At 29.1% G+C, this 16,115-nt stretch overlaps 2 protein-coding genes across 4 annotated transcripts in view; both read left to right on the top strand.

Moving 5' to 3' along the window:
- The first annotated feature begins 6,790 nt into the window (after window positions 1-6,790).
- Window positions 6,791-10,327, top strand: LOC106768527 (B-box zinc finger protein 18). Of its 3 annotated transcripts, none has more exons than XM_014653719.2 (5): window positions 6,791-7,109; window positions 8,007-8,103; window positions 8,190-8,305; window positions 8,415-8,657; window positions 9,995-10,327. In XM_014653719.2, the coding sequence occupies exons 1-5, from the start codon at window positions 6,972-6,974 to the stop codon at window positions 10,007-10,009; spliced, it is 609 nt and encodes a 202-aa protein (XP_014509205.1). In that variant the 5' UTR covers window positions 6,791-6,971; the 3' UTR covers window positions 10,010-10,327. The 3 variants fall into 3 exon arrangements, with proteins under 3 accessions (XP_014509205.1, XP_014509204.1, XP_014509206.1); XM_014653720.2 differs by having other exon boundaries at window positions 6,793-7,109; window positions 9,485-10,327; XM_014653718.2 differs by having other exon boundaries at window positions 6,792-7,109; window positions 8,415-10,327.
- Window positions 10,328-13,831: 3,504 nt separating this feature from the next.
- Window positions 13,832-16,115, top strand: part of LOC106768526 (probable serine protease EDA2) — a 10,741-nt gene continuing 8,457 nt past the window's right edge. Inside the window, exons 1-3 of the mRNA XM_014653717.2 lie at window positions 13,832-14,085; window positions 14,198-14,323; window positions 14,829-14,984. Coding sequence (XP_014509203.1) covers window positions 13,900-14,085; window positions 14,198-14,323; window positions 14,829-14,984 — 468 coding nt within the window. The 5' untranslated portion in view covers window positions 13,832-13,899. The remainder of the gene's footprint in view (window positions 14,086-14,197; window positions 14,324-14,828; window positions 14,985-16,115) is intronic.

The raw sequence follows: 16,115 nt of genomic DNA, 5'->3' as shown, positions 1-16,115 counted from the left end.
TGTTTTAAGTTCACACAATAAATAGTTAATATATTTTTGTTATAATATATTGGGATATAAAAAAATAATAAAATAAATTTAAGAAATAATACAGAACAATTTGAGAGATAGAAAATCTTATTTAACTTCATGAATAAATACATAGATGAAAATCTAAATAAGATTATATCTAGATCTTAATTTAAAAGTTTGCTTAAGTTTTATGAATGTAACTAAAAAAGGTACTTCCACGGGAAAATAATCTAATATCTACTTGAAATTAATCATCAGAATAGTGAGCATAAATATTATGGTTATAAAAAATTAGTCAATAAATCATTTTAAAGTTTAACTTTCTAATTAAAAAATAGTAATATAAAATAATTTATTGACTAATATTATTATAATTTCTACCGTTAACTAATTCAAGTTTCTACCGTTTAACTTTCAAATGATTTATTGAGTAATATTATTATAATTTCTACTGTAGAAATAAATAAATCATTTAAAACACCACTATAAACGTACTAAAGTAAAATCATGAAAAAAAATACCCCTTCAATACTATGAAACTTTGTTGCCCTAGAAAAAAAAAATGAATATACTCTTTCAGTTAATTCCTATTGTAGCAACAATATTGTAGAGGAAGTCTTACAGAAAGACATCGGGATAGGAAAAACTTAACACTTTTTTTTCTTATTACTTCTTCAAAATTGAAAAAGTAATAAGAATGAAAAAGAAAACTTGTCTAAAATTATCTATAAGCAGTAAATTGATGTGAGATGGATCAAAAAAAAGGGGGGTTCCAGTTATAATCCAGAAACCATTCGGATATCTATTTTACAGAAACGTGAAATTAAAGTCGGAGATAAAGTGGCCGGGAGACATGGAAATAAAGGTATCGTTTCAAAAATTTTGTCTAGACAGGATATGCCTTATTTGCTAAATAGAGGACTCGTTGATGTGATATTCAATCCACTAGAGGTACCTTCACGAATGAATGTAGGACAAATATTTGAATACTCGCTCGGTAGATCTAGAGGTATGCTAGATAGACATATCGAATAACACCATTTTGTTAGACATATGAACAAGAAGCTTCGAGAAAACTAGTGTCTTTTGAATTATATGAAGCTAGTAAACAAGCATCTAATCCATGGATATATAAACTAGAGTATCCTAGAAAAAGCAAAAATATTTTATTGAAGAACAACAATTTCTTTCAAACAACCTACTATAATGGAAAAAACTTATATTTTGAAATTAATTCATCAAGTTGATGATAAAATCCATGGACATTCCAATGGAAATTATGTACTTGTTACACAACAACCCATTAGAGGAAGATTTAAGCATGGAGGACAACAGGTAGATGAAATGGAGGTTTGGGACTTTGAAGGATTTGTTGTTGCTCATATTTTACAAGAGATGTTTACTATCATATTAAAACTCACCAAGAAGTACTCAGGACTATATTCATTAGAGGAATAATACCTAAACCTACAAATGCTCCAAAATGTTTTCAATTGCTTATTCTAGAATTATGATCTTTAGCTATGGAACTAAATAAATTTCTTATATATGAGAAGAACTTCCATATTTATAGGAAGGAAGCTCAATTGGACTGAATCTAATTTATTCTATGACTGATCAGTATAAACATCAACAACTCTTAATTGGATCGATTTCTCCTTAACAAATAAGTGCTTGGGAAAAGGACTCTTACCATTAGGAAAGACAGTGGAAGAGGCAACAAAACCCTATACTTTTCATTATAAAACCAATAAACCTGAAAAAGATGGATTATTTTGTGAAAGAATTTTTGGGCCTATCAAAAGTGGGATTTGTGCTTGTGGAAATTATCAACTACTCAAATGTAAAAAGGACAATCCAAAATTTTGTAAACAATGCAAGTAGAATTTATAGATTCTCAAATACTTAGATATCAAATGAGATATATAAAACTAACATATGTAGTAACTATGTGTGGTATTTGAAGCTTCTTCCTATTACAAATCTTTTAGATAAACTTCTAAAAGAATTAGAAAGTTTAATATACAATGATGTGTGATTTGCTAAAAAAAATTATATTACTAATTCCAAATAGAAAGTGTCATTTCATTTAATTGGGATGTCATAAATGTGATATGTCTATTGGATTGAACAGATGAAGCTCATAATTATAGATGTATTAAAACTCCTTGATAAAAAGGAAATTAATTTAGGGTCAATTCAGTAAAAAATTATAAATATAAAATTCTAATTCTATGTACCTCATGAAAAAAAATATCAACTTTTTTCTTGTAAAATTATGTAGTCCTTGTTAATTCACACGAGATTCCATGTGATATTCATGCTAATTATAAGAAGTCATCAAATCTAAGTGTTGTATACCATTAAATATGGTTAGGTAGATTTTAAGGTAATTTAGTGGAACGTTCATTAAAAAAAAGTAAATTAAACATAATTTTAAGAATTTTTTTTTTTTAATTTAAGCTTCTTTTTTAAAAATTGTAAAATATGAAATCTTAAAAATTAAAAGGAATGTATTAATTTACAGGAATTGAAAATTGGTTTTAATATATATATATATATATATATATATATATATATATATTTTGTTTCGATTCTAAGTTTGTCGAGCAATATCATTATATAGGATCCTTACATTGTTTTTTTTGGAGTTTGGATCATCGTCACAATTTTGTCCATAAAAAGTACATTTAAGGGTTGATGGAGGAAAGAGTATTTAAGTTATCTATGGTCTCAACTCCTAAGCAGTGTGACACTACTAGAACAAGCCCTCCAATCAATGACTAGGAGAGTTTTCATTCTCATAAGCAGTGTCAATGTTTTGATCCAAAGTCTACCAAATGACATCATTAGGGTCAATCATCACATTTGATGTATTGTCCGCTTTGGAATATGAAACTTCGTCACGATTTTCTCCTTAAAAGAGGCTGAAGATTGAGGGAGGAAGAAATATTTTAATTTTCATTGACATTGACTTTTACGCGATGTGAGACTATTCAGTATATAGAACAAGCTTTCTAGTTGAGGGTTAAAGTTTTTTTTTTCCCCACAAATGACGTCAATGTTTCAATTTCAAGTCGAGTCTAATATATCTAATAGTCCTTTATACTACAATTTCTATTTTCTTTTATATTTTGGTTATATTTTATTTTGTAAAAACAAGGTCTTATGAGAATTTATCATTAAACGAATTAAATATGTTTTTTATTCGCAAACTATTATAAAGAATTATATTTCACTCATAAATTAAATTATAAGTATTTAGTCTATATTATATGAAAGTCGTATAAAATATTTTTTCAACAAATGACATGTAAAAGGTTTTTTTACGTAACAAATAACCTTCACGTATTTGTTTGTTGATATAATGTTTTCCATTACTTCCATAAAAAAAAAATTATAAATAAAATACTTTGAAATTTAATTTCAAAACATAACAATTTTTTTATAATAATTTATGGAAAAAAATATATTTAATCTTTTTAACTTATTAACAACAACCAAACTAATGCAAATGAAATTATATTAAATACTTACTTAATACTAATACATTTTTATTTTAAAAATTATCTAGCTTGATATTGGCCAGCATAACACTAAATTGCTTTGACCGAAAACATAATTTAAAATAAGTGATAAATTGACTTGATCAACTTCAAAAGTTGACATTAATGAATTAGTGTAAATGGTTTTAGAGAAAATTTGATACCATTAATTAACATAGCCTTTTAGTATTAGTTGCTACACACATTGGTTGAGTCAGCCAAACAATTTCCAAATCAAATTACTTTATTCATTTCGTATTTCATTCTTAAAAGTTATCATTATATTTATCATTATCTCCCATTATGCATTTTTAAGATTTGAATTCCCAACATATTTAAGGATAAATACATTGTTATCATTCCACATACTAAAAATCCCTCCAACACCAAAAATCATATTTTTACCTTTTTCATTTATTTAGACTTACCCAACTCTTATATTTAGATGTCAAAAGCACTTCATTTGAAGAGTTTTATATACCATATACTTTTTTATTTCATCTTTGTAAATGGGTTTTTAAACATTTCAATTTCTCCTTAGTCTGAGAGGTCAAGTAGTAACGAACAGTATAAACACAAAATTAAATTAATAGTAATTAAAATAGTTTAACCTAGGTTTTGTGTTTTTTATGAATAGTGATCTAGAGCTTGTTTCGAAGATTTTAATTTTAATTTTCAAAATAATTTTAGTATTGCTTTAATTGTGATTTTTTCAATTAAATAAAAATTGTGTTAAGAAAGTTTAAAAAACATTACCTCCACTACTATCTATAAAAAAAAATCAACTTCACAAATGTTAAATAAGTTATCTAAACTAAGTCTTACTTATTCCTTAATGTTCTTTTAAGAGGTCATCAGAAAAATTTAAAAACACACAGTGGCGTAACAAAAGGTAAAAATATTAATAAAATTATATTAAAAAATCATGAAATGAAGTAAAATTTGCTTATATTTGAAAAAAACATTGTTTCCTTCTATAATCTGACGTTAACTCAAAATTAGTATTAGTTATAGTAGCTAAGGCATAATAAATGTAATCATATAACTTCTCTTAAACATTTAGTTTTCGGATTGGACTTTGGTTTAATAACAAATCTAATTACAATAATTGTCATGTTTGCTTTAAACTAATTAATGTTAGTGTTAATTTCGTTCATCATCTGGATATGATTGTGTAATTTAATTATTTTATAAGAAAATAACTCTTTTTATCATTTTTTTAAATATTTATTAAGAATATATATTCAAAGGTAGCTCTCAAATATTATTTGTGAGTTAAATGGGCAGATGAAAAAAGTATAGGAATTATGTCAGTGTATAGATTAATAATTTTTATTCTTTTTAACTGCAAAGTTATTTAGGGGATTTTGTTTAAAATTAAATAACTTTAACATATCAGTCTCAGTAACAAATTTATAAAAGAACACTTTTTTTTAGATTGAATTAGTTTCTTAATTTTTTATTTTTAAAATTAGATACATATTTTTATTGTGAGATTTGTATTATTTTAGGAAATATTTAACCGATTAAAATATAAACAACTAATAAGAAAAACACATTTTAATATAAAACCTAGTGATATCTCTTCTCACCACCAAATACAACTAAACATGTTGACTCCCTATAGTTATTTTTTGAAAAATTATGATAACAATTACATTATTTGGCACACACAATAACAATGATAAATAAATATACAACAATTAAAAATAAAATATGAAATTGAAATGATTAATTAGTTTATAAAAAATAAATTACCTAAATTTTATCAAATAAAGTTATTAAGTGAGGTAGTGAACAGCATGTCAAAGTGTGGTCTTGAATTGATTTATCAATTATCACTCTTCACGTTTAGTGTTAAAATTCTTTTATATAATCAATTATCACCTGTAATTTGAAGTGAGAGTAACAAGGAAAAAGAACATAAATTGACAAAATCTTCTTAAAGAAAAAAGAAAAAAAAAAGAATGAGAGAGAGAAGATGATTTGATGATAATTAACTAAACATTGACTAAAGGATGGAAAAAATATAAAATAAAGAAAGAGATTTATCTAATTTTAAAAATGAATGTTTTTAATAATTTATATCAACAAAATTATTTTAAAAATTTGGTTTTGTAAATTTGAGGCATTAGTTGTCTTTTTTGTTAATTAAATGTACACCATAATTAATTATTATCACACACCCACTGATGAAATGGCATAGAAAGTGAGTTTCAACATAGATTATAATGTGTTATAATTTACAACGTTCTATTATTTAATTAAAGTTGAATTGTCCATCAATATAAGTTGTATTCAAAAAAAGGGTTAAGTGTGATATTTTTTTCAACTTATGATTTTACCTTAAAATCTTATTTATTTGAACTAAATAATCTTTTTGTCAATTTAACACATTTTACATTTTATATTATATAAATAGGCAGATAATGCAATCCGGTCAGTCAACTACATAAAATATCAATCTCCTATAATTCTCAAAATAATGTAAATTGATTAGGTATTAATTGCATTTATAATCATTTGATATCTTACATATTAAAAATGTCACAATTTGATTAATAAAATAATTGGATTTAAATTTTAAAGAAGAAAATTTTATAAAACATTATAGTGGATAGACATCTAAGTCAAGAGAAATATGAAAATATAATTTTGGACTCTATATACTGAAAGACATCTAGATTCCATTAATAAAATGATAAGAGTGATTAACTCTTAATGATTTACCAATCATTATTGATTATGCTTCAATTTGATTGAGTAGAAAGTTTCAAATTAGATTACAATTAGCATATACAAGATTCAAGTGTGAAACCAAAGTAAATTAAGCCTGAAACATTAATCTCAAAAGTGAAACTAATAGAAAAGTGAGAAACTAATCTTAAAGTTAATGAATCAAAACTTGGAGATAATATAATCTGAGATTTTGAATTTTGTTGAAGAAAGACACAAAAATCAACATAAATAATTAAAAGTAAAAAAATACTTTTTTTTTTTCATCCGTGCAAGAAGAAGAATAAGAAAAAACACATATGAATGCATAAAAAATAAAAAAGAAAGATTCTATTAACACTTATTAGTCAGTGACATATTACACCTATCATTAGACGAAACAGTGTATGAAAGAAATTGATATAATTTATGTTTTAAATGAGAGTATAAGGAATGATTTTGAGTTTAAGCAAAAATAAAGAGCATTAAATGGGTCCCATCCCAGGCAGGTGCGATATGAGTCGGAGAATAATGCGAGAGGTGCTGTGAAAGCCACACAACACAACACCGAAACAGAGTGCCTTTCAATTTGTGGCTGAGAAGTAATCGCTGAGGCCAACAAAATTCACAAACACACATTTATTGTGTCAGTTCTTATGAATTTTTAAGAATAAATAAACAAACTCTCACTCTTGGATCATGCAAAACAACACACCTTCAAATTCAAAGCCTTCAACTTCAATTATGCGAACGCTCTGTGATGCTTGTGAGAGCGCCGCCGCTATCGTTTTCTGCGCCGCCGACGAGGCCGCGCTGTGCCGTGCCTGTGATAAGAAGGTGCAATTCTATACCCTTTTCTTTCTTACTTCATTAACTATGCTTCTCTACTGTGTGCAAACTCTCATCATTCGGTGCTGTTTTTCTTTTTTTCTTCCTCCTTTCTTATTCCTCATGTTGCTCCCTCAATGCCTGCTATATAGTATGTTCTTTTATGAACCTTTCATGTTTTTTTTTTTTAAATTCATTTTAGCAATTTTGTTACGTTTGGTGGAAATTTTTGTCTCTTTTTCATCCACGAAAATTTGGCTGACTTAACAATGTTGAAATCATTGAACCAAATGTTGCGTTGCATCCCTTAACCAAGTCGAGGATTCGATCCTCCCTTTAGTATGGAGTTGTAACATCTGGGGACACTTTATCCCTTGGTGGATCAATCTGTTAGACCTGTGAGTTTTGATACCACCTGGTTGAATTAAAAAAACTAACGTGTCTTGGTGTCGGAAAATTTCTCGTTGTCGAAAGTATGGAAAAGGGTCAACTATACTTCCGGATTATACACGACCTTGTATTTTTCGAAGTAAAAGAGGTTATTTCAAGATTTGAATCTATGACGAGTCGGATACCAAGGCGCAACTCTAGTGTTGTGCCGAGGCTTGTGCTCTGAATACCACTTGGTTATGCCAAAAAAATGTTGGAATCAGTGGCTGAACCTGGAGAAAGCAGAAGGTTCCTTATTAAAACTAAGTACTCATGGGCTGTTATGTGTAAGTGGTACTTCAAATTGAAGGAGTCGCCTATTTTGTAATTGCTTCATAATAGGCAAATGCTTTTATCAAATTATCTTTCTTTGAACTTGGGTAGTTATGAAATCCAAGTTGGTTTACTTCAAGTCTTGGCTTTTCCTGGCAACCTTTCAAGCAGTAGCTCAAAGTTTAAACTATATTGGGATGGCAGGTTCACATGTGTAATAAGCTAGCAAGCCGGCATGTAAGGGTTGGTCTAGCAAGTCCAAGCGATGTGCCGCGCTGCGACATTTGTGAGAATGCACCTGGTAGATACTCTTCTTTCACTATCCTCGTTCTGATTCTCGTATTTCCTTTTCCTCATTTGCTGGTTTTCCTTTGAATCTGGATGCAGCTTTCTTCTATTGTGAGACAGATGGAAGTTCCCTTTGTTTGCAGTGCGATATGATAGTTCATGTTGGAGGTAAAAGGACACATGAGAGATATCTTCTTTTTAGGCAGAGAGTTGAGGTATGTATTCCTCTCCTTGCAAACATGAATTGGCCACGGTTTAGGAGGGTCTTAGTGATGCCTTTTGTTTTAAAAAAAAAATAAAGTTTAATGTCTGCTTGCAACATAGTTTCCAGGAGAAAAACCTGGTAAGTCAGAAAACCCAGCTTCACAACCTCTGGATCCAGGTGAGACTAAAAGAGGACAAAATGCACTGCCCAAAATAAAAATGGGAGAGAAACAACAAAATCACAGGATGCCTCTGAGTCTGACGCCAGAACCAAATGCTGATGAGCATGCCATGATGGGAACCAAAATGATTGATTTGAACATGAAGCCTCAGAGAATACATGAGCCAACATCAAATAATCAGGTTAGGATGCCTGGAAAGTAAATTTTGTCTGACTAGTTAGGAAGTATGTTCTGTTAGATAAATGGAATCATTCCAGATACTTGCATATATTGCAAGCTCATCTCCTCTTTCAAGTCTTACTAGAATAATCAATTTATGAAATTTTGGCTCAAATAGCAGAATTTCATCTTACTACACTTGAACCTGGATCATATCCTCGTAATTGTTGTTGCATTCATGTCTAGTATTGTGTTGTTTTCATTTAGTTATCGTGTTAAACGATTAACTAAACGGCATTTAAAGCATGGCTGTCATGGTATCATTCAATCTAGTGTACGTAGTTGTTTAGTGAATAAGCAGTTTAGCAACCTTCAAGGACTATATTAGTATGTTTTCCTAATTGTGAAATGGAAAATCCTTCAGATATATATATATTGACGTAAAGAAAACTTACACTGGTAAAGAGGAATTTTACGTACTTTTAGGAATTGTTTTTTCCTTCTGAAGCAGGGCCTAGTAAATCCTGGCAAAACATTAGAAATTGATTTCTCTATATGGTAAGAACCTGTTGTAATGCTGGGTCAATGTTCTGCCAATCAACACTGAAATTTCTGCTCGTCTGTTGCTAAACCATTGTTTGGTTAGAGAGTTGAAGTAAATAATAACATAGAGAAGAATTAAAAGACCCTTTTATTACTCCTATTCTATATCCTTGGTCTTTTCATCTGGAGTGCAGTCAACCGGTGACTATGAAAGTAAAGTAGAACCGTGTAACTTTTTGTATGTTACAGTATGCATGACATGTAGTGGCATACACATTTCTCAGGCATGTTTGTCTATCTTGGCAGCCATAAATGCAGTTGCAACAGGATCATACACCAGATATCTTTAAAGAGGAAAGGCTTTATATATTTCTCATGCATTCTAGATACAAGGTTGCCATACTACTGTGTTCACAATCCTATTCTCTCAAATGTGTTGGATCATCAAGTCATTTGAGGAGTATGGTGGAGACCGATTTCCTATTTTAACACATCATATGTTACTGCTAAGCATTATTAACTGTAAATCTTTAGTCCCCATGCAATGGAATATTGTGTGGTAACTTTAAGGTTTGAAGGTCTTTTCATGCCATTGAAAATGCCAACATGTCGGAATAACGCCAATTAGTCTTTTTATTTATTCATACATCATTGAAATTATCTCATGACAATTAACTAGAGGTTGGTATCTTTTATATTTCTTATAAAGTTCATATTGGTTTTGTCATTTGTAAGATTCAATATCATGATAACTGTAGTCTTTTAAATCCTTGGTTACACAGCACAGTGTTTCTCTTATATTTCCAACCAACGCAGGTGAGGGAAGGGTAGATAGAGTATAATAACTCAAACTTTACACAGAACCACCTATGGTGTTAGAAATTGTCGCATCTGAATCTCCTTTTTTTTCTTAGTTCTTTGATTGATTGATTGAGACATTTGTTTCAAGGTTTGAAGTAGAAGTAGCCTTGATTTTCCAGCTTTACTTGTCTATCTAGAAAGACACTGTGATGGCATATGTGGAAAATATTGAATTATTGAGCACTTGTGTATCTTTGAAAGGCGTTTACTGCTATAATGACAACCTTCGCAGTTGCAACTACTTATTTATGTGTCTCAGCCATTCGGGGAACTGAAACATATTCAGTATCTAATTGTCTCTTAATTTATTTTTTTTTCTTTTCATTCATTTATCTCTTTGCTTTGGAGCACATCTTTCATGAAACTCAAGAAAGGGACATCCTAACAAAAGATGGTGCAAATTTTCTCTCGTTTTATTGTATTGGTCCAAAACACCAACTACAACAACGACTACACGTGGATGAAAAACATGGAACATGGTTGGCATTACTCCATTTGAGTCTGTGGCCCCTCCACTTTAAATCAGTATTCAGCAGGGATACTATACTACTTTATGGTTAATATGCTTCGAAAGGTACATATAATTGAATGACAGAGAAACTAGTGTCTAAGCACCATACTTCTCTGCTTTCTTGTTAATGTGACTTTAGTTTTTTTTTTCTTATTTAATGAGAAAATTAAAAAGTCAAAATAATAACAGATCAAAACAAAACATGCGAATCCACTTAGTTAAACATATTTGATTTTATGAAATATAATTTGATTTATTTAAAAATAGTTTGGACATTAAAAATTTAATTTATTTTTAATGATGGAATTGTTATATTAACGTTTTTAGAATAATACTTCAATATTACATATTTGTTGGCCTTTCTAAAAGAATTAAGCTCACTAACCTCTATATATAAGTATAGACTATTAACTTATTTAAAAAGAATTTTCTTATGTGGAAAGTGTCGTTCTTAAATATACTTTTAATTTTATTTTTTTTATATGTAAAAGTCAAACCTTTAGGTGACCTAAATTTTAAAAAGCCTTGTAAAACGTAGAGCAGCACAACTTATTTTCAACCTTTATGCACACCCAGTTTTTTAAGTTTAAATTCTCTCCCTCCCTCCCTTGGATTTTCTCTCTCTCTCTCTCTCTCTCTCTCTCTCTATATATATATATATATATATATATATATATATATATAGCATTATTATTGTATATTAAAGTTTAATCATTTTTCTTTGAATTTTCTTAAGAATATGCTATCTCAAGTGAATAATTGATATGAAATTGCTGTTTAGGAAAATCCATGTGTAATTCATATTTTTCTATTATTTACTTTGCAATTTTTTTATTATATTTCTTATTTGTTATGATTGTATTGTTATACTTTATAGAATTGCAATTGAAAATGTAAAATATAATATATGAGTTTGGTTTTAAAAAAATAAAGAAAAGAATAAATGTTCAAAAAATTAACTCAATCTCAATGTGGTGTTCTTGATAAAATTGTAACTCAGCATGAAACGAATTTAGCAATGAGTTCAATTGATGAATAAGTTAGCAAAACAATTAATTATATATGATATTGAGAATACTAATCGGCTCAATTCAATAAAATAAAAGAAAATAAAAACCTTAAAATTTAAACAAATAGAATTGCGTAGAAGAGTAACATAACATATCAACTGAAAATCTTGAAACTATTTATGATTCAAGGCATGAACAAATAGAAAAAATTTAGATATTTAATAGTAAGATTGTAATTAAATATGAAAAATTTTAGATTCTGAAAGATAAAAAAAAATAATATACATTTATTCATATTTTTATGCGATAATATTGTCAAATGAATAAATATATATATGATAAGAAAATAACAAATATTTTAGAGATGTGTATTGTTTTATTTTGAGCTATTTTTCACACTAATACAAAGAAAAAAAATATAAAGAAAAAAATACCTTTTTACTTTTATTTCACACTACTTTTTCTTTTTTATTTTTCTTTTAAAATATAGAAAAATATTTTTGTTAAAATTTACCTTTAGAAAAGATTGCAATGGTATAACTTGTGTCTTATAAAAAAATCTGGCCTTGGTAAATATGTTATCAAATACCTATTCACTTCATCTTTTTTTAAAAACAAGGTGGAATTAATTATGGTGGTAATAACAGGAGTGGTGTAATGGATTATGAAAAGAGAGATGAAACTGGTGGAATCTATTTTGCATGGATAAAATCTATTATAACATACTAGAATCAACTATGGTAAGGTAGATAGAACTAATGGAATCCAATTTGTAATTATAATCTTAAAATTTTACTAATTGTATATTTTGTGCTAGCAAAAACTACAATGATATTTCACTTAAAAAATATTAATTGATTAAAATTAAATTTTTTAATTTAATTAATTAAGGTTGATGTCTAGTAAGACTCATTAACGTATCTTTTACTCTACAAGAATATGATATAAATGTCAAATTCTAATAAGTTAACATATGATAAAGAAACTCCTTTATTATTTTATCCAATGGATTTTTTTTTATTAATCATTAATTCTAAAAAATTTAATTATATGCAATAATCATTTAACTAACATCACAAAGTCTTAGATGTTCGATATTAAAATATAATTCTTATTATGTCTAACAGTCTAATATCTATTTAAGAACTAAAACTAACAAAAATTTAAATACATTTCCTTCTTTTATCTTTCAAAGTGTTTTTTAGGATGTGTTCACCTGAGCTGATTGGGGAAAATGATTTGGAGGAGAGTGATTGAGTGGATTTGAAGGAATTTGAGGATGATTTTTTTTTGTGTTTACTTGAGTGGATTTGAAGATAATCGAGATTGGATTTGGAAGTGAAGTTTATGAGAATTAGTGTAGGATTTGATTGATGTGATAATTTTAAAAAATTTGTTTAATTAGTAGAAATTAGAGATTACCAATACCCCTAAGTATTAAAGTAATATAAAATGATATTTGTTAATATTATATTTAATTGTAAAAATGTTTATAAAAAATAAAAAATTAACCTTAATTATTATTATTAGTAAANTATACAAGCAAAAGATATATAATAAATGGAAGTAGAAGAGAAATAAAGTAAAAAGTTGTATTTAAATAATAAAAATGAGGAGGCGAAGAAATAGAAATAAGGAGATGAAGAAAAGTTGGGGGTTGCTCCTTGGATAAATATCAACTCATGGAGAAAAGAGAGGTGGGCAAGAAGAAAGTGGAGAAGTAATTATGCGTTTTCTATCAGGGGTAAAAAAGATTTTTTACTATAATTACCTTGAAATTTCTTTATAGTACAAGGGATGAAAAAAAGTATCTCATCCCACAAATCATTCTTTTCAAATCTGTTAATGCAAACTCAGTTACTTTTCCTTTCCTCGCTCTCCAATTCGTTTGAATGTTCAAACAAACAGAGCCTTAAGGATGAAATTATGATGAAATACCTATTTCAAAGTTGATAATACATTGAATGATGGTGATTGATCCAACTATATGACTTGACAAACTATATGACTTCACAAACTTGATATAAGAGATGTCACTTGACGAACTCAAGACAAGAACAATAATAAATAACTTGTTAAATAATGATTTAAATTAAAATTATATAAAACTTATTTTTCATTTTTATAATATTTTGTTATAATATAAACACATTTTATTATTACTAATATTACTAATTTAATCAAGCGCCTTCTTCAACGTGTGGAGAGATTAAGTAATATGCACATTTTGGGAAGTTTATTTTATATTTTGATCTCATGTAGCACGATGCATATATTTTTAATATTTGAGGTTGGAAGACTCTACACATCATTCCATTTTCACAAGGAAGCAGAGTATCATGGCCATGAGACGGAAAGATTGGGTGATTGCGACAGCGTTAACGTTGTTGCTGTTTGTTTATTTTCCGGCGTTCAGTTACGGACTCGTTCCTCCTCGTACGCTGCTCAATAAGTTGTCGGAGGGCAAATATCTCACCAATCAGGAGCACTGGTTCGACCAAACCCTCGATCACTTCTCTCCCAATGTATTCCCCCCCTCTCTCTCTGCTAAATTAGAAGCAAAATTTTTAGTGCATTGTAGTCTTTATATATATATTCTTTAGATTGTGTGCTAAAAGATTGGTTGTTGCCCTGCAGGATCACCGACAATTCCGGCAGCGTTACTATGAGTTCCTAGACTATTTCCGGATTCCCGATGGACCAATTTTTTTGTTAATCGGTGGCGAAGGCACATCCAATGGCATAGCGAATGACTATCTAGCTGTAAGTTGATATTCTTGGTCCAAATTTGCATTGCACTCTCCATTTTTTATTTATGAAATGCAGTTTCGTTTTCCTAATACCCAATTATAATCTCTGTTGCATTAATTGCTTTTACACTAAAATAACGATAATAAAAAGAGAAAGAAATTGTACTGACAAAAAAATAGAAAATAACAAGGGTGGTTTTAAATTATATATAAATTTATGAAAGGTTCATTAAATCCAACAATAAACTATTTTCTTGTAATTAGGCAGAGAGAGAGAATATATTTTCTTTTGTTAGAAAAGGGTACTCATCAATACTAACAAATATTGGGTTGGCCCGTGTATTAGTTGTCTATGAGGATGAGAGGTAAACACAGAATTTAAGTATGGCAACGCTTTAATCCTCTCCCCAACAAGACTGGTTTTATTCTTTTTGTTCCAATAAATAGTTATGTGTTTTTTTTTTTTTTTTGAAGAAAACGTAATAATATAAACATATTTCCTTTTTTTTTGTCCTTAGGTACTGGCAAAGAAGTTTGGCGCAGCTTTGGTTTCTCTGGAACATCGCTACTACGGAAAGAGTTCTCCGTTTAGTTCTTTGGAGACAGAAAATTTGAAATATCTTTCATCCAAGCAGGCACTCTCTGATTTGGCCACTTTTCGCCAGTATTATCAGGTAAGCTACATTGTTTTGCTGTTGTAGCTGATAGCAATTTGGTAGAAATGACGCTAGTAAAATAGTAGGACTAAGAAATTTGTTGAAAAGAAATAGGGGGTAGTTCTTTCTTTGAATGTTTTTAGATTACTAGAAGAGACGAGTAATGCAAACCATTGTTCACATATAAGTTGCGAAAAAACCAAATTTTAAAATGCTGTAAACGTTTATCAGAAAGAACTAGTGTGATTGTGATTGGCATTTGGATATAGATTAAGGCAGGGTCAGTGGCATTGAGATGATTCTCGACTAATGTTTTCTGCTACACAGTTTACCTAACTTTCATCTATTTAAAATAAGTCGGTAAGTATTAAATTCAGTATAAGAAAGATATCTTGGATATTCCTATTGTTTTAAAGAAGTAATTGATTTTGCATGGTAAGAACAGGAGATCGGATTGCTCCTCAGCAATTTTGTTTTTGTACTTTACTTGCGCTTGGAATCTATTGTGATTGTACTAGGAGTTTGAAAATTTGAGGTCAGAGGTGCGTCCTAGGGTAGACATGAGAAAGGAAATTTTGACTAGATTCTGCATATCCAAAATAGTGAAGGGTACAAGGTCAAATATCATGATAGAATGATGGTCTATGTGCTAATAGAATGCCATCTCAGCAACACGGAATCTCCTTATAATAGATGCACACAGTGGCTTTATTCTGTTCACGAATCCTCTTGGGCCTACTAGTTTGGGATGCCTTGTTCTCCGTCATACCCTATCCACAACAACCCTGTGCATAAGATTGTAAGCAGCTAGTAACTCATCCCAAGTGGCATCAGCAGGGTAAGCTATGCCATTGGACAAAGCGAATTTGATAGGAGAGTACGTGCAAAAGTAGTATTGAAGCCCAATATTGCCAAAGGAAACACCACAGGATAGTTGTCAATGAAGAATGATGGAATCTGATCAACGTGAGTAGGAGGTGGACCTACTGCACGTGCCTTCAAGTTGCAGAAGTAAAAAAAATGTGTATCTTTGTCTAGTGTAATAAAAGGTTTAAAAAATAATTCTGATGTATTATTTCAAAGAGTAGAGTACCATATATATACATATAAGGATCCTATAATTCTTCATCTATTAAAGGAATGACAGGT

Source organism: Vigna radiata, chromosome 7 (assembly GCF_000741045.1).
Source record: "Vigna radiata var. radiata cultivar VC1973A chromosome 7, Vradiata_ver6, whole genome shotgun sequence".
Classification (NCBI taxonomy): domain Eukaryota; kingdom Viridiplantae; phylum Streptophyta; class Magnoliopsida; order Fabales; family Fabaceae; genus Vigna; species Vigna radiata.
This window is presented reverse-complemented; position numbering and strand designations above follow the sequence as displayed.